Here is a 20,000-nt window from a genome sequence, read left to right as displayed (position 1 = left end):
AAAGAAAGCAATGATAATAAAGTATCCTATAATAATTATTTTATAAAAAGTTATGAAGATGAGAAAAAAGATAATGTGTATAAATATTTTAAATATAAAATAATTTTTAGTAAAAAAAAGAAAAGATATTTAAATGACACCTTCCCATATTTCGATATATATAAAAATACAAATGATGCTTTTAGGAATAATTTAAATGGATATAAAATATTTGAGATATTAAAAAGTTATGATGAACTCGAAATTTTTAATTTCTGTAGTAAAAATAAATTAAAAAACATATCATATATATATCATCATTTCATTCAAATTATAATAAACAAAAGAGATTTATATAATATCAATCATTTATTATTGTTAACAGAAAATATACGTAAATTAAATTTTTATCATCCATATTTTTGTAAAGTAATATGTAGAGAAGTATGCTTAGACATTTATAAAATTAAAAACCTTAAACAAATAACATCTTTTATTAATTTCTTAATGCATTTTAATATCTTCAATTTTTATTATTTAAATAAAATTTATAAATATGTTATCTATTTGATTACTACTACGAATAAATGGGACCAACTCATGGATACACACATAAACAATAATGTATATTATAATATAGATATGAATATACAAAACCAACAGCAAAACATTTCAAATATAAAACAAAACAATTTACAATATGATCAACATAATCAAAATGAATATGAACACCTTCCTATATATCCTGATGATATATCTATATTATTAAAATCTTTTTTAAAATATAAATATTTTCATATATCTTTATTAAAGTTATTGATGTATATATGTAATAATAAAAGTTATCCTCAACTAAGAGATAGCTCACACACATTATTTATGCTATCATCCCTTTCGAATTATTATTATTTTATAAACAAAAATTATTACTCTAATGTATTCTTTAAATTATTTAAAAATATTATTAATGAAAAAAGAACAAAACACAACGATTTGGTCTTAATACTAAAAGGTTTTTATAATATATGTAAAACGTTTAATAGTAATAATATTTCGATTACTCAATTGTATAACACGATTCTTAAAAATTATAATTTATCAAATGAATTTGATCATAATATAAAAGAGCATAATCATGTAATTCATGAATATGGCTCCTCCTTGATATTGAATAATTCTAAGAGAGGAAAAAAAAATAAAAATAAAAATAAAATAAAACATAAAAAAAAAATAAAACATAAAAATGTAAATGTAAATGAAAATAATGTGAATAATATGAATAATATACATAATAACAATGTACATATTATGGAAACACAAAACGTAATCACCTTACAGCCTTTTAATAATCACATACAAAATAGTAATTTAAAAAAATTAAATATAAATAACCCTGATTTAATTATATACTGTATGAATCATACAAAGAAACAATGTTTTAACAACATATTTGATACCATCAAATATATCATATTATTTATAGAATTAAAAATAATTGAACAATTCCCTTTAAAAAAATATATGAATATAGCTGAAATTGAATTTCTTAAAAGGAGGAATTTTGAAAGAGATAAGGAAAAAAATGTATACAAATATATTTCACAAAATATAAGTGAAGAACAAAATCAATTTATTCAATCATTATTAACACGAAATAAAAAAGAAAATTCTCAATTTGATGATTCAAACATGAATTTTTTATTTTACATGAATTATTTAAATAAAAGAGATTTTAAAAATTTTCAAAATGAATGTGAGCCTACAAATGAACCTACTGATAAAATTATTGAAAAACATATTCAGGATAATCAACAAAAAAAAAATGAAAATACAATAAATCAAGGAACACATATACATTATGAAAAGAAAACAACAAATATAACATCTGAAGATATAAATAATTATCTGAAGAACAAATCAAGTGTTAAATTTAACTTAAGCGATTCAACATATTTTTCTCATATATATTTTAATTTGTCTTCTATGCAGGTTTGTTAAAAGGAATGCTATTACATGGATTTTTTTATTTTACACCAAAATATAACATATATATGTATATATATATATTTATGTATATATATTTTTTTTTTTTCTTTTAGTTAACCAAGGAAGAGGAAAATATACTAAACAACAGTTTTAAAGAATTATTAAAATTTAAGGACTGTTTACAAGAACTAGACGTGAATGATGTTGCTGACTTATTCTATTCTTTAACAATTTTTCAAATATTGCAAGTAAGAAGGGAAAAAAAAAAATAAATAAATAAATAAATAAAAATAAAACGGTATCCTAAAATAACATATATTAATACACACACATAAATAAATAAATAAATAAATAAATATATATATATATATATATATATATATATATATATATATATATATATATGTATGTATAAAATATCTATATGTTATTTATTTATTTTTTTTTTTTTAAGGGGTATCCAAAAGGTACCATTATTAAAAATAAATTTGGATATTCCAAAGTTCAGCAAAATGAAGAAAATGAAAAAATATATAAAATATTGTCAAACATTATAATTAAAAAAAGTATTAACATAAAAGAAGAAAATATTTATAAAATAATTTTGAGTTGTGCAAATTCTGCTTACTCGGTAAGGAAATACCTGAACGGTTCATAATATTATTGCACCAAAAAATGTAATATATATATATATACATATATATTTGTTCATTTATTTTTTTAGGATGTTTACTTGAATTATTACTTGAAAAATTTTAATAGATATATAAAGTTTAGCAAAATGAGAAAATTTATCAATTGCTAAGATCTTAATAGAATGAATTCATTTGGTTTGAAGAACTATTCATAAGAATACTTGAAATTTGAATATATAATTTTTGTTTGTGTGTAGTTGTATTTGGAAAATATGTTTGTGTGCACAGCTAGCTATTTGTAGAAATGTCTCAAGAAAAAAAAAAAAAAAAAAAAAAAAAAAAAAAAAATTATACATATATATATATATATATATATATTTTTATTTTTATTTTTTATATGTAGAGTTTGATATATTTGTTAATCTTATCATTACTACTTGAAAGGTAGAGAACCATACATTTTATTTCTTTTTTATTTTCAAGTTTTATTTTTCCCTAATTAAAAAAAATTAATAAAATTATTTGAAAAAGAAATAAATTTGTTTATGTTATCATACTTGGAAATAATTATATATTATATATATATATATATATTTATTTATTTATTTATTTTGTTACTACATCATATTTTAAATTATTATTAACAATATCATTTGGAAACGTAAATATTAAAAATATTCATTTAACTGTTTTGTTAATTTACTATTCCATTGTAGTGATAAATTTATTATGATTCGTCTTTCAACAATTTTGTTAATTTTATATGAACCTGAAAATATTATTAATATATCATATGTTTTATTTATTAGATGTTATATTTATTTTATATAAACTGTTTATACAAATTTTATCACTGGACGGACATGGAACATTTTTAATAGTAATATGTTAATATTTTCTATTTTGGATATTCATTTGAACATTTAATTTTTAATGTATTATGCCTTAATATTTTGTAAAAGGTGATATATATATATATATATATATATGTCTACTTTTCTGTTCTTTTGTATACCTACTCGATAATATAAAAAAAGGTACGTATGTTTTAATATTATCCTTCCCAATTATTATATTTTCATTTTTATAAAATTTAGTGATTATGTTTATCTTCCTATTTATATAAAATTTTATAAAATAATTGTAGATGCAAAAAAGAAACATAGGGTAATAATTTATTGAAATATGTACATTAGTAATATTGTGTGGATTAACTAATGTAAAGAAATGTACTGGTCATTTTTAAAGTTCTGATTTCATTTTTTTATTTTTTTCTAAATTTATATTTAGAAAAAAAACAAATGGTGGTTTAAAATATTACTATATAAGATATCATTTACTTTTGGTATTTTTCTATATTTTTATAATATAATACATTTATGTGTTCATTAGATATATTATAATTATATGTATTACTATTATTATTGATAGTATTATTTTTAGCTTGTTTATTTAATATATTTGTCTCAACGGAAAAGCCATTTTCTTCATTAGATTAAATTGTTTGACTATCAATTTATTCTATATTATTATATTCTATAAATTCTTCAATAAAAACATTTTTGCCTCTATCATATTTCCTTTAATTTAAAAGCGTATTATATCATAATTTGTTAAAAATATAAAATAATTACTTTATAAAATATCCTCACTTTTATGCATATCTCTTTTAAAGTAGTTCAAGAAAAAAGAGAATTTTTTTTTTTTTTTTTTTTTTTTTTACGTATCTATCATATGTTATATAATAGATGTTATATAAGAATTAAATAATTTCGTAAATATTTGTAAAAAAATTGTATCATATCTAACATAACTCATTTTAATAAAATTACAAAAGTTTTCCATGAAATTATAATAAAGTAATTTATTAACACTATAGTTTATCACATTAACATCGTTCATACTATAGATATTTTTTCAGTATACAACAAAATTTTAAAAAGAAGATTGTTCCTTGATCATAATAAAAAGGGATTTCATATTTTATTTTTAACTTTTCTTTGATAATAATTTGTGTTATTTATGACAATATATTTTTTTTACCAATATTAAAATGTGTATTTATATAATAAATTATTTGAACCTTAATAAATTCTTCCATATTTTTTAGTCTACATATATACTTACATAAATCATTCCTTGGGAAAGTATACCAATGTAGAAAAAATATGTGAATTGAATATATATCTACATTTTAAAATATTTTATAAAAATTATAAATAATAAAATAATACTTAATTCATAACAAAAAAATTGAACTCTATTATTTATTTATTTTATTTATTTATATGTATGTATACTTTTAGCGCACATTTTTCAACATTAAAAAAATATTTTTTATATATCATATCACATTCGACTTTTGTGAACTTGAGCAAAAACAGAGCTTGCATCCAGTCCATCTTAAATAATGTTGTTGTTGTTTTTTAATTTTATTATATATGTCTTTTGCTAATACATGGTATTTTAAGTTTAAAAAATATAACAAAAAATAGAGATAAAATAAAATAAAATAAATACATAAACAGACAAATAAATAAATATGCAATATAAATATTAAACAAATCATCATCAAAATTAAGAATATACTCAGGAACTATAAATAAAAAATTAAAAAGGAAAAAATATGAAAAAATAATATTTGTAATAATATGTAGTCATTAAATTATATGTGTGTACATTTTGTTTTAATAAAAATATTATATATATATATATATATATATATATATGTGGGTACACCAAGCAATTATCACTATGGAATAATACATACATATATATGCATATATATATATATATATATATATATATATATATATATATTTTATTTATCTTATAATATGGAGAAAAAAAAAAAAAAAAAAAAAAAAAAAAAAACTACACAAATATCTTTGCATGATTTCATTTCATTCAAGCGATAGATAATCTAATTTATTTTAAATATATTATTTAAAAAATGGAATATATTTTTTTTATTTTCAGAATGTTCATATATATGATTTAACATAATATCATTTTTAAAGCTATCACTTTCATTCATGTTTAGGTTATCATTTTTGTTGTTGTCTTTATTTTTATTTAAGTAATTATTATATCTGGTTCTTTTTATGCTTCTTGATATAATTTCTTCATAAATATTTTCATTATTCACAAAATTATTAAATTCGAGGGTATATACAGTTGTTCTTTTTTTTCTCTCTCTTAATTTTTCTTGCATATCTTTTATATAACACTTTTTACATATACAAATAGTTTGATAATTACTCTTTTTATTTGGTTTTATATCATTATTAAAATTATGGTACATATCTTTCTTTTCATCTATTGTAGATTTTTTAGGTTTTTTTGGTGAATTACTTAATATTACATATTCATTTGTATTACGTATTTTTCTTACTTGACATTCATCCTTACTATCATCATTATATAAATGGAATTTTTTAAAACTCTTCTTTTCTTTAAGCCGTGATGTTGATACATATGTATTTTCTCCTCCTATATTTGGAGTATATATATCTTTCGTATTAAAACGTCTGTTCATTCTTTCTGCATCTCTCTCATCAAATAATTCCCTATTCTTTACCAATTCAAAATTTTTTGCATACTCATTTAAATAGGTAACCCTTTCCATAATACAATCAAAAAAATAATAATCAAAAAAATCAAAATCAAAAAAATCAAAAAATAAAAATTAAAAAGTAAAAATTAAAAAGTAAAAATCAAAATGAAAAAATTGGTTGTATACAAAGTGGGAGATAATTCCGTTATCGTGCAAATATTTTATAACAAAAAAATGAAATCAAAAATAGGAATCAAATAATTACAACATCAAAATATATATATGTATATGTATTTATTTATTTATATATTCATTTATTTATTTATATTATACCTTGTGTGCTATATATATTTGAAAAAAAAAAAAAAAAAAAAATGTTGTAGGTAGCTAAATTGAAATATATTGTACATTATCAACTAAGGGAAAATATAAGATGAAATTACAGCTGTTCATTTGAAATAAAAATAAAAAATGTATTATTATGTCTATTATTAAAGATATATTATATATATATATATATATATTAATTTAAAATCGAAATTAATAAATGTGAATTTTTTAACCTTTAAATTTTATCAATTTATCAATTGTGTAAAGCACATCTTTCTTTCTTTTAACCATAATGTGAATAAAAAAAAAAAAAAATTAAAAAAATAAATAAAAAAATAACCATTTTAATATTTCACAAAAATATTATGACTTGTTCAGGTGAAAATATATATATATATATATATTTTTTTTTTTTTTTTTTTTTGAGTAGCTATTAGAGTAAATTATAACATCAAGTTATGATAATATTGTCTACTTATATCCATGTTTATAAGGTTTACAAATAGAACTATAATTTTTATCAATAATTTTTTTTGTTTTTATATTTTTGTATTTTAAAAAAATCATTAATATATAAGTCCCTAAATAAAAACCTACATTTTATTTGTATTTACAATATGAAGAATACTTAAATAGGTATTATTGTGTGTATATATTTCTCATCTTTAATACTTTTTACAAGTATAAAAAAAAAGGTCGTTAAAAAGAGGATAGATAAGCAATATAATATATAATATAATATTATTATATATATATATATTATATGTATATATATATTTATATATATACATATATTTTTTTTTCCTTTTTTGATAAAATGATTACGTATATTTTGTTTAAAATATTTATTATATTTCTTAAAAAAGTATTTTTTAATATATTTACAATTTAATCAAAGGTTTCATAAACAATTTATAAACCCACTGTCAATATATACATTTATGTATAATAAAATATACAATTAAAAAAAATATATATTCTTTTTTAAAATTCAATGGATTATCATATATGATCTTTAAAAAATAAATTTCAAAACTTTAATATTAATAACAGTTGTAAATATGTAATAAAAATTGTTAAGTAAAATTATATATATATAATATATAATATGTATTTTTTTTTTTTTTTTTTTAAATATTTTGTCGTATCTATTGAGGGTGCCTCTATAATTGATACAATAGATAAAAAAATATATACAATATATATATAATATTATTATAATATAATGTAATATTTTTTCTAATTATTTTTATTTTCCTTTTTACTGAAAAATGTTATAAAACAAAATATATAATAACATAATGATATAATTTGTGAAAAGTTAATAGTTATATATATATATATATATATATATATTTATTTATTTATTTAGATTTAGATTTTTTTTTTTTGTATTCATGTCATATCTTTTATAAGGTAAAATTCATGTGAATATATATTTATAATCTATATAAATATATAATTATAATAAGAAAAAATAAAAAAGAAATCATGTTTTCATTTTTAAGTATATATAAAAAAAATATATGATATACATAAATGGAACATACTTAAATAGTTACAAAAATAAGGAAAGAATTAAATATATAATATATATTTTATAATATGTATAAATATATTTATATATATATATATATATATATATATATTTGAACATATGAATATTTATTATAATTATGGATGAATATAAATGTATTAGCTGTTTTGAGGATATATATGTAAATAATGAAAAGAAATTATATTTTTTTGATATATGTAAACATAAGATTTGTGGAGAATGTTTAGAAAACCATTTAAATAAATTGAATAAACAATATTGTCCTCTTTGTAAAGTATCTGTAACAAAAAAAAATGTATCTTTGTTTGATATTGAAGAGCGTATATATGCTAATCAAAAAAATGTAAGATCTAAATTAACAGAAATATTTAATAAAAGAAGACATAATTTTGAAAATACTCCTTTATATAATAATTATTTAGAAAAGGTTGAAGACATGATATATGTGCTAACTAATGAATGTGATGAAAAGAAAAGAAAAATAATTGAAGCGTATATAAAAAAGTATGAAAAAGATAATTATAAGTTAATAGAAGAAAATAACGCACTTATTTATCAAAATGAAAGAAAAAAAATACATGAAATAGTAAAAGAAGAAGGAAACTTATATGAAATTATTAAACATAGACCTATAATAAATAAAGTACATAATGAAACATATGTACATTCCTTAATTAAAGAAAATCCTAAATTTTTTGATGAAGTCAAAGTAGCTAATATTGTGGAAGTTCAACCACAGCCATTAAATCCAGCTTATAAAAATGACACAGATATACCTTTACGTAAATATTTTTCACAAGACGAATTATATCAAGCAGATTATGCGGGAGGATATGATACAAATGTAGTATTAAAACGATGTGATATAGAATTTAATAAAACTATTTATTATAATATATAATGATCAAAATGTGGAATTTTATAAATCCACATTAAATTTGTCACGGTCACCATAACTGTCATTGTTTTGTGTTTTTATTATTCTTACCTTAATAAATATATATATATATATATATATATATATATATATACATATGTATATATGTATATTATTTTTTTTTTTTGTATATATCAAAAAGTATTTATATTTTTAGTTAATTTGTCTTTATAAATTTTTTTTCATTTTTGTAGTATATTTATTCATATATAAATATATTTAACTTTTTACTTCATATTTGTATGTTTATTTTTTACAACCCTTTCATTTCTCCATCATTGTTATAAATAAAAAAAAATATATATATATATATATATATATTTTATTATTGTTTCATGTTTTGAAAAAAAAAAAAAAAAAAAAAAAAAAAACGTGACACATAATTAAAACATAAATACAATTTATAATATATTTATTTTTTTTTATAAATATATGGCATCTTCATTTTCTTTTTCTTTTTATATGCATATATAAAAATTGCTGAAGAAAGTTATTAGATGTGAATATGTTTATCATCCAAAAATAATATTCTGTAAATTTGTATACACATAAAAATATCTTGTTTAGGTGTGTGTTTTTTAAAAAAAAAATTTATCCCAACAGAAAAGAGGTCTCTTTCTTCTTTAAATTAATCTATATATTAAATTATATAAAGGAATAAAAACTTTATTAAGATTATTATATTCTGTTGTTATATATATAATATATATGTAATATATATTATATTTATTCTATTGTTTATATATATATATATATAATATATATATTTATTGGAAAATACACGCACTGAATATATTATGAAATATATTATATATATATATATATATATATATATATTTATATTTATATTCATATTTATTTTTTATCTAAAAAATATAATATGTTTTATACTTATATTTATTTCACCATTAAATTATGTGTTTTTTTTTTTTTTTTTTTTTTTTTTTTTTTTTTGTTTTTTTTTTGCTTTGTTTTGCTTTTTTTTCCCCTTCCCACCTTTCTACATTATATTACCATAGGACATTGGAACCTTTGAAAACATGAGTTTTTCATATATGGCAATAAAATCATATATGCTATATATATATATATTTATATAGCATATATTACATAAATTGTAAATATATTTAAATATTAAGTTTATTTATTATTATTATTATTATTTTTTTATAAAAATAAAATCCTGACTGTGTTTTTTTTTTTTTTTTTTTTTCTTTTTTCTAATATATTTGTTGTTAATTATTAAAATAAAAAGGATGCGTTTTAAATTAATAAATAAAAATATATATATATATATATATATATATATACATATATTTTTAAATATATATATATATATAATATATGTATGTAGAAATAACCTTTACATAAACAGGTTACATTTAAAAATAAATAAAATTAAATGAAGAGTATATATATTATAAAGTATAAAATTTAAAGTATATATTACAAAAAAATAAAATAAATAAAAATTGATAAACCTAATTAGAGGTGATCATCCACATATTGTAGTACAAGATAATTGTTTATTTAAAAACATCCCTCATAATATATATATATATATATATATATATATATATATATATATATTATACATATATACATTATATTATTTAGAATGGAAAGAAAGGTAGATGAGTTTTATAAAGTTATTGAAAAAGAGGTGTTAAATTATTTCACTTGTCCCAATGGAAAGAATGAATATCTGAGTTATGAAAGGATAAAATCATTAATAAAAGATATGATTGCTTTTTTGAATACTGAGAGTTATTATATATTTACGAATTCATATAAGAATGAATATAATATCGATTTTTTATATAACCCGAAATTGTTTTCATTTACCTTATTACCACATAGATTGGATAAGAAGCTACTAGAATTGTGTAAGTATAGTACATTATTATATTCAGAATTGTTTGATAATATGGTATGTGATTTATCATATCTACTAAGTATTTTTGAGAATATTAAAGAGCATGATTTTTTTGTAAAAAAGATGTTAGAAGTATGTAAGAAGGTATACGGTGATAATAGTGATAATAGTGATAATAGTGACAATAGTAATAATAGTAATAATAGTAATAATAGTAATAATTTTCGAAACATTAAGGATGACATTAGATGTGTTATAGGAAGATCTGATTATATGACTAATCGTAATAATGATATAATAGATGATAAGGAAAAGATTGATGATGAAAATATAAATGATAAAGATATAAAACAAATAGAATATAATACAATATCTGTTGCCTTTGGTAATCTTTCGTCTATTTTATTTAATGGACATAAATATATTTTAAAACAGATTTATAAAGAATATTTTCCATATATAGGAAATGAAGAGGAACAAAAAGAAGTAAATGATATATTAGATAAAAAATTTGATAACAATTTTGTACAAGGAATTATTACATGTTTTAAAAAATGTCATGATATTTATATATCTGAATATAAGCCTTTATTAGGTTCACATAAAGTTATTATGATGAGTATATTACATGAAGATGATTTTAATAGTTTTGATAAATATAAAACTACAAACGAATTAAATAAAATAAATATAAATCAAAAAGCTTTAACAATAAATGAAATTAAATTATTATTTGAGAGCAAAAAACTTTTTTTAAATTATAAAGATGAAACATTAATAGATTCTTTAAAGAGAATTAAGAATAAGGAATATAATCCTTATAATGAGATATTCAAACCTGGAAAACTTCTTATCGATTTGAACGACCTAGAAGATATTTTAAATGTAGATTGTATAAATATAAATGATATACTTAAGAATATAAATAAATATGAACGTAATATCTTTGAAATAAGTGTATTATACTTTAGAGCATTATATACACCTAACCATTTTAATGAAAATATATGGAAAATAAGAGAAATGTTTGAATTTTCGGATGCTATTAAAATACCTTCTTTACCTTATCAACTTGTTGGTTCGAAAAAAATACAAATGTTATTATTAGATAATGATATATTAAAAAAATATATTTCATTGAATTTAAATAAAGAAAAAAAATCAGATGAACAAATAACAAAAGATATGACGCTTTTAAAAAAAACATTTGCCTTACAAGTAGACCCATCTCAAAATATAAATGCACATATTATTCAGGATGCTATAAATAATGAAAATAATTATTTATTAAAACCTCAAAGAGAAGGAGGGAAAAATAATTTACATGGAAATCAAGTTAAACAAAAATTGAAGCTTTTCTATGATCATAATAAAAAACAAACACTATCTCATTATGTCTTAATGCAACGATTATTTCCATCAACCTTTACAGCTATACATTGTAGAACTCAAGAAATGAAAAATGAAATATGTACAACAAATATATCAAATGAACAACAGAAAAAGAAACCATCGCATCTTATACAATTTTCACCTGAAAAATCGATATCAGAATTTAGTTTGTTTCATAATTTTATTTTTTATAAAAATAAAAATATTTTAAATGAGCAAAAAGGATATTTAGTTAGGACTAAAAATTATACTGAGAAGGAAGGAGGGGCCATTTGTGGTATATCAAGCTTGGATTCTTTTTTTTTAACTGAACATTGAGGGGGGAAAAAATAAAAAAATAAAATAAAATAAAATATATACATATATATCATATATATATATATATATATATATATATATATATATATATATATATATATATATATTTTTTTTTTTATGTGTTTATATTTATATAATATTTGTGAATTTCTTTTTTTCCTTTATTTTTCTTTAAATCAAAAATAAATATATGATCTTATGTTCATGAGGTGATTTTCATTTGTTTTACTTTTTGGCTTTTTAATTTTTTTTAAAAGAAACTTATGAAATTAGTATATACTTTTAAGATCCTTTATTGCAAATAAAATGTATGTGTGTATGGATACATATTACTATTAAATATATATATATATATATTTATTTTTTTTTTTTTTTTTAATTTTTTTTTTTTTTTTTAATTTTTTTTTTTTTTTTTTTTTTTTTAATTTGTGAACTTTTTAAGCTGTGAATTTTTCATCTCTCTCTCTATATATATATATATATATTTATTTATTTATTTTATTATTATTATTTTTTTTTTAAAAATGTTTTATATTCTTAACAATGTACTTAAAAATATCAAAACGCTCGATAATGTAAAATCAAAATTCTTTTTAAAGGATAGTTTTTTAAAAAATAAACTAAAAGCTAATAACTTGGATGATAATTTATCATCTCATATATTCTTTAATGAAATATTTGTATCTTTGAGAGATGACGAAAAAAAAGAGGAGCATAAGAAAGTGTTACTTTTTAACAAAGTAAGAAATGATAAGAAGCATAGAAAAAGAGCATTTCAAAAAAGAGGTTATTGGAAAAAGATGCATTACTTTATAAGGAAGAATAATATGATGTCGTAAGAAAAAAAAAAAAAAAATATATATATATTAAAAGATATATATATATATATATATATATATATATATATATATTAAGATCTTTATATATATTATATACATTGTTATGTACTTGTAACATGTTCTTATTTTGAATCAGCACTATTATTATTTTTTTAATTAATTTATTTTTTCAGTTATGCTTTTAAAGTTCAAAATATAGATTATGAAAAAATTAAAAAACTAAAAAGGGGAGAAGTATATTCAAATTAAGGAAAATTCAAAGATAATATAAATAATAAAAAGATATATGTATGTATATATATATAAAGAATTAAATTTTATAAAGTCGAAAACGGTGTTTTCAATATTTTTTTTCTTATTGTTTTATTTCCAACTTTTTTTTTTTTTTTTTTTTTAACACATGATTTGTTTGTATATCATTATTCATTTTAAGCTTGTGGAACGGGTATTTTTCTCTGTCCTGCGTGTGCTTCTAACTATAAAAAGAAAACATAAATATAAATAAATAAATAAATATATATATATATATATATATATATATACATAAATACGTTGTTTGCCACATATATATATATATATATATATATATATATATATATGTTATATTTTCATAATTATCTTTAATATCATTTTATATTTACATCGCTAAATAGCTTTCTCAGTTTTTCCTCCGAATTAGTAATAACCTTCTTTCTATTTTCACTATAAAAAAAAAAAAAAATAAATAATAAAAAGTTATTTAAAAGTAAGACATAGAAAAACAAAATATATAAACATATAAGATCATATTCACAAGGTACTATGCTTACATTTCTCCAGTGATATATTGTAACCTTCTTGATATTGTATCATAACATTTACTTTTTTCTTCTTTTACTAAAACTAAGCCAACAAGTTTATGTAAAACCGAGTCATCTTCTAAAACCTTAACTTCCTATATAAAAATAATATATATAAAATATATGTTTTACGTCACATAAAAAATATGCTGATACATAGGTGAACGTTCTTCTTATATTTTGTTATTTTTTTTTTATATATATAGAAGAAATAAATATATGGATATACAAAAAAATAAATAAATAAATAAATAAATACATATATATATATATATATATATATATATATTACTTCTAGTAGCATTTCATTTTCCACTTTTTGAGTAATTAGTTCATCTAGTTGAGAATTAAGTTTTTCACAACCTTCAAAGTAAAAATATATACATATATATTATATATATATATATATATATATATATATATATGTGTCATTATTTTTTTCTTTTGGAGGGTTTCATTTCTTATATGTAAAAATATATATATATATATATATATATATATTTTTTTTTTTTTTTTTTCGCCCTCCATTTCACTTTATTTCTTTAAGCCTTTTAAAAATTACTTGTTTTGAGAGCACTAATATCTTTTATTATTTCACTAATTTTTTCTTGAGACATTTTTCTTTTCTTGTTATATAATTATTATATACTTTTTTTTAATGTAAAAAAAAAAAAAAAAGGGAATGAATAAAATACATAAAATATAATTATTCTTATTTTATAAGTGTTATTTATATATTGAAATTTTTCGTTAATGTTTTTTTTTTAAAATAAGAAAAAAAAAAAAAAAAAAAAAAAAAAAAAAAAAAAATATATATATATATATATATATATATATATAAACACATAAAATAAGTAATTAAAAAAAAAATATATTAAATATTAAATAATATATTATAATATATACATATATATATTATGTCGTTTATATATATATTATATATATGTACATAAATATTATAATATACATCTATTTATTTATATTTATATGTATATTTTTATTTATATAATATGTATGATTTTTTAACAATTTCTACCTTATAATTTAATTTGAATTAAACATATATCAATATAATAGGGAAAAACAAAACATTCATTTGTTTGTAAAGAATGCTTTTTTTTTTGATTGTGTATTTTTGTATTTACTGAAAAAATAGTGTCGTTAATTTCTTTATGTATTTTTGAAGTAGTGTGTTGAGATATATAGAATGAATTTACATAATTACAATTTTGTATAAATAATAAAAAAAGGGATAGATTGTTTTTATTTAGTTTATGTAAAATATTATAAATATATAAATATGTATAAACAATACAAAGAATTTGAATATTTTCCAAAGATACGATTTGTATAATTTTTTTAAATATATGATGATCATCTTTGTAATATTCTTTATGAATTTGATTATAATATAATTGTTTTTTATCTTGTAAAATATAATTATAATTTTCTTTTTCTTTTTCTTTATTTATATTATTATATAAATGATCATATATTAAAAAATTCATTTGTTGTAATAATATATTATAAAAGGAATGGTTCATATGTCCATTTAATATTAAAGAAAATAAAAGGTTTATTATATTTTTAATAGTTATATTTTCTTTTTTTTTTATGAAATGATATAAAAAAAAAAAATTCTTTTTTCTTTTATCATTCATTTTTCTTATTATATCATCATATTGTTGATTATAATTAAAAAATAATTTATTTAAAAACCAAGATTCTGTATTTCTACCATAATAATGAAAATAATCTAATTTTGATAAAAGAATATAAAGTGAAATAATACTAAATTTCGAATAATTTCTAATAAGATGATTATTATTTTTTAAAATTATATTATGAATATAATAGAAACATATTTGTTTATTAATTGAATTTATAGATTCCTCTTCGTTCATACAATGTTTTTCAAATCTTTGTATTTTCTTCACAGCTATATAATTACAGACACCCGTGAGAAACATACATATTTCTTTTTCATTATATGTACAAGTAATTTTATTCTTTATTTCTTCTAAGATAATTTTTATAATATAATTATTACAATAATTATAGCAACTCATGGTATAAAACAGGATAACTTCATATTTATCTTTTTTATCAAATAATATATCACCATTATTCTTTTTATTATCATTAAAAAATTTATTATTATTGTTACTATGATTATTATTACTATTATTACAATTATTACTATTATTACTATTATTACTATTATTATTATTATTATTATGATTAGATTTATCTTGTGATATATTTTTTTTTCTTTTATTATCTGTAGAGGCTATTTTTTTATTTGATGATATAATCGCATTATATAATTTGTTCTTCATATTCTTGGGACATATAATATATGGTTGTGTCTTCATATAATGTGTTTCATTCTTTATGATATTTTTTAAATTATTATTTCTTTTGTCTTTTGTATAATCATTTTTATTTAATAAATTGGAACCTTCTATATGACTACATATATATCTACTAATATTTTTATTTTCATCCTTTATTTGATAAGCATTACATATATGTGTAGATATATAATTTAACAAATGAATAATTTTTTCCTTAGGATATGAATATTTATTTAAAGAATGTAATAAAATAATTAACTGTTTTATAGTATAATTTGAATATTTATTAAGAATATAATAATCATATATATCATCTATAAGTTCTTTTTCTTTTGACAATATATTAACTTTATATAAATTATTTAAAATAATACAAACACTTGTAGGATTCAATTTATAAAATAAACATTCTACATTTTCTTTTTTCATTTTTTTTCCTAACTTATCAATTATTAATTTATGTAATGATATATTTTTAATATCACATTTACCTTGTATATCTAATAATAAAGTTATATCTTGTTCATTCATATAATATATATAATCTTTAAAAAATAATACAAAAGAATTCATAATATTCTTTATCATATTTCTTTTACTTTTTTCTTTTGTTTGATATAATATATTCATAAACCCTTTCAATATTAAAATATAACTCTGATTATTATATACTCTTTCATTCTTATATAATAAATTAATCTTTTTATTTATATTTATAACATCTTCATAATTATTCTCATTCATAAATTTACTTTTCTTATAAAAATTATAAGAAAGCTTTTTCAAATTTTCAAACTTTTCATTCCCTTGGACTAAGGAATAAAAACAACCTCTTACCAAACAAAGGCTACTCCTTTTTTGATATCCAAACATATTTTAACAAGCATCCTCACCCTTCAAATTGTAAACACATCACATAGTAAAAATAAATATAAATAAATAAATAAATATATATATATATATATATATATATATATATATATATTTATTTATATATATTTATATATATTTATATATTTTTATCTATAGATTCTTTAAAACCGGTATTTTATAAAATTCGAACATTTCACATGGTGTACTCTCTTTTTCAAATAATTTTTTTTTTTTTTTTTTTTTTTGTAATTTCAAAGAAAACAAGAAATATATAAATAAATAGTCCACATGTATTTATAATATTATGTGTATATAATATATATATATATTTTTTTTTTTTTCTTTTCTTTTCTTTTTTTTTTTTGAAGTTCACATATATACTTTTTACAAGTTATTAGATACTTTATTAATATGATATATACATATTTATAATTTAAAAATTTTTGTATATTTATTTTTTATTATATTATATAACGTGTTACCAAGTTTATACCTTTTAAAATATAGATTAAAAAAAAAAAAAAAAGAAAAAGTAATAGAAATAAAAGTATAAGTGAGAACCGAAAAACAATTTTTATTGAACAAATTTAAATATAATTTTATAGCCTGACCATGTAGAACAAATAAAATCCTCTGATTAAAAAAGAAAAGATAGATAAAGAGAATAAAATTAAGTCAAACTATTTTGAAAATAGAGGATATATTTTAATTTATATCTGGAGGATTACATATACATATTATATATATATATAATTATGGTAATATTTTAAGATGTATTGTTTCATTTATTTTATATATATACTTCATAATACATGGGGAATAGTATGATAATACGATTTTTTTTTTTTTTTTTTTTTTTTTTTTTTTTTTTTTTTATATATGATGTTTTTATTAATGAGTATATTTCAATAACATACTTTTATATATATGTACAAACTTGGAATATAATATATTACCCTTTAGTCAGAAATGTATTTATTTCTTTTTTATAACTCTTATTTTATATATTACATTATTAACATATATGTTTATATTTTATAGTCCTTCTTATCATACTTTATTTTTTTTGGTAAAAGTATAAAATAATGCTTTTATCGTTTTGAAGAAATGAAGATATTTAATAATAATATAAAGAATATAAGCAAATAACATAAATGTAACATATATGTATATATAATATGTAATTATATGTTTATTATTATATACAAAATTATTTATATAAATTAATGTTTTCATCATATTCCTTTTTATTTTTAATATAGCATATGTAAAATATTAATAATTAATATTATCTTTGATTTTATTAAAAATGCTTTTTTTTTTTTTTTTTTTTTTTTTCCATCATATTATATATATATAATATATTATAAATATATATATATATATATATATATATATATATATATATATATATTATTTTTATTTTTTTCAATATTTTTAATTTTAAGTTTTACATTTTGTTATAATAAGTATTATATTAATGCTTTGCTAAATATTTTATCTCTACTTATATATATATATATATATATATATTATATATATATATATATTATATATATATAAATATATTTTGTATATGTTTATTTATTATATGCGTATTTTATATTTCTTGTTCCTGAAAGTGCATATAAAAAAAATAACAAATAACAAATAACAAATAATAAATAATAAATAACAAATAATAAATAATAAATAACAAATAAAAAAAAAAAAAAAAAAAAAAATTGAATGATTTATTAAAATTATGACATAAATATATTTCATTTGATTATTTCATTTTTTTCTTTTATTTATTATTTTATACTGTTCACATTAAGAATAAAAAAATAAAAATTATATATTTGTATATGAATACAATATATTCTTCTTATATATATATATATATATATATATATTACAAAATTGTAACTCTTAAAAAAAAAAAAAAGTACACACTTATAAAATATTATGTACTTTTATAATATAAAGGAGATATTAAAATATATATATATATATATATATATATGTATATTTTTTTTTTTTTTTTTTTTTTTTTATATATAAATATAACTTTGTTATTTTTTTTATTTAATATACCCTATTATCATTAAATTTTTAAAAAATATATACTTTATATAAATTTGTCAAAAGTATCATATATAAATATATTAATATTTATTTGTGTAATTTTAAGCCTTTATTTATTTTACATTTTAAAAATTGTTCAAATATTAAGAGACTCTTAATATTTCTAATATATATACATATATATATATATATATATATATATATTTTTTTTTTTTTTTTTTTTTTTTATTCTACATATATCGTTTAATATTCCTAAAAAGTAAAAATGGAGACGTACAAGGGGATTCAGTTTTTTTCAAATAAGGGAACCGTAAAGAATGCATTTAAGAAAAGCAATTTAGGATATGAAGTAATGTTAGATAGAAAAGAAGATGAGAATTTTATTTATTCAAATTATGAACATGTGGAAACACAAGTAGAAAAGGATTCTAAAGGTATGGTCGTATGTAAAAAATATA

At 17.0% G+C, this 20,000-nt stretch overlaps 8 protein-coding genes and 1 pseudogene across 8 annotated transcripts in view, besides 1 other annotated feature; 5 read left to right on the top strand and 4 right to left on the bottom strand.

The window, feature by feature from the left end:
* Nucleotides 1-2,770, top strand: part of PF3D7_0512500 (conserved Plasmodium protein, unknown function) — a gene marked incomplete at both ends in the record, with an annotated part of 2,863 nt that extends 93 nt beyond the window's left edge. Inside the window, 4 exons of the mRNA XM_001351646.1 lie at nt 1-1,968; nt 2,079-2,213; nt 2,420-2,596; nt 2,690-2,770. The exon at nt 1-1,968 is cut by the window's left edge and continues 93 nt beyond it. Of these exons, the coding sequence (XP_001351682.1) occupies nt 1-1,968; nt 2,079-2,213; nt 2,420-2,596; nt 2,690-2,770 (2,361 nt within the window). The remainder of the gene's footprint in view (nt 1,969-2,078; nt 2,214-2,419; nt 2,597-2,689) is intronic.
* Nucleotides 2,771-3,218: 448 nt separating this feature from the next.
* Nucleotides 3,219-5,002, bottom strand: PF3D7_0512450 (annotated as a pseudogene).
* Nucleotides 3,219-5,002: a sequence feature (conserved Plasmodium protein, unknown function, pseudogene).
* A 521-nt stretch (nt 5,003-5,523) lies between these two features.
* On the bottom strand, nt 5,524-6,228 carry PF3D7_0512400 (conserved Plasmodium protein, unknown function; the record flags this gene model as incomplete). Its single annotated transcript, XM_001351645.1, has 1 exon — nt 5,524-6,228. One exon carries the CDS (start codon nt 6,226-6,228, stop codon nt 5,524-5,526), a length of 705 nt encoding a protein of 234 aa, XP_001351681.1.
* Nucleotides 6,229-8,162: 1,934 nt separating this feature from the next.
* PF3D7_0512300 (CDK-activating kinase assembly factor MAT1) lies at nt 8,163-8,945 on the top strand (the record flags this gene model as incomplete). Its single annotated transcript, XM_001351644.1, has 1 exon — nt 8,163-8,945. One exon carries the CDS (start codon nt 8,163-8,165, stop codon nt 8,943-8,945), a length of 783 nt encoding a protein of 260 aa, XP_001351680.1.
* Nucleotides 8,946-10,599: 1,654 nt separating this feature from the next.
* Nucleotides 10,600-12,567, top strand: PF3D7_0512200 (glutathione synthetase; the record flags this gene model as incomplete). The annotated part of the gene is made up of 1 exon (XM_001351643.1): nt 10,600-12,567. The coding sequence occupies one exon, from the start codon at nt 10,600-10,602 to the stop codon at nt 12,565-12,567; it is 1,968 nt and encodes a 655-aa protein (XP_001351679.1).
* A 524-nt stretch (nt 12,568-13,091) lies between these two features.
* On the top strand, nt 13,092-13,655 carry PF3D7_0512100 (conserved protein, unknown function; the record flags this gene model as incomplete). The annotated part of the gene is made up of 2 exons (XM_001351642.1): nt 13,092-13,402; nt 13,580-13,655. 2 exons carry the CDS (start codon nt 13,092-13,094, stop codon nt 13,653-13,655), a joined length of 387 nt encoding a protein of 128 aa, XP_001351678.1.
* Nucleotides 13,656-13,834: 179 nt separating this feature from the next.
* Nucleotides 13,835-14,862, bottom strand: PF3D7_0512000 (prefoldin subunit 6, putative; the record flags this gene model as incomplete). The annotated part of the gene is made up of 5 exons (XM_002808639.1): nt 13,835-13,882; nt 14,048-14,108; nt 14,216-14,340; nt 14,538-14,608; nt 14,808-14,862. 5 exons carry the CDS (start codon nt 14,860-14,862, stop codon nt 13,835-13,837), a joined length of 360 nt encoding a protein of 119 aa, XP_002808685.1.
* A 420-nt stretch (nt 14,863-15,282) lies between these two features.
* PF3D7_0511900 (conserved Plasmodium protein, unknown function) lies at nt 15,283-17,475 on the bottom strand (the record flags this gene model as incomplete). Its single annotated transcript, XM_001351640.1, has 1 exon — nt 15,283-17,475. One exon carries the CDS (start codon nt 17,473-17,475, stop codon nt 15,283-15,285), a length of 2,193 nt encoding a protein of 730 aa, XP_001351676.1.
* A 2,332-nt stretch (nt 17,476-19,807) lies between these two features.
* Nucleotides 19,808-20,000, top strand: part of PF3D7_0511800 (inositol-3-phosphate synthase) — a gene marked incomplete at both ends in the record, with an annotated part of 1,974 nt that continues 1,781 nt past the window's right edge. Inside the window, one exon of the mRNA XM_001351639.1 lies at nt 19,808-20,000. This exon is cut by the window's right edge and continues 846 nt beyond it. Within this exon, the coding sequence (XP_001351675.1) occupies nt 19,808-20,000 (193 nt within the window).

This window comes from Plasmodium falciparum, assembly GCF_000002765.6.
Source record: "Plasmodium falciparum 3D7 genome assembly, chromosome: 5".
Classification (NCBI taxonomy): Eukaryota; Apicomplexa; class Aconoidasida; order Haemosporida; family Plasmodiidae; genus Plasmodium; species Plasmodium falciparum.
This window is presented reverse-complemented; position numbering and strand designations above follow the sequence as displayed.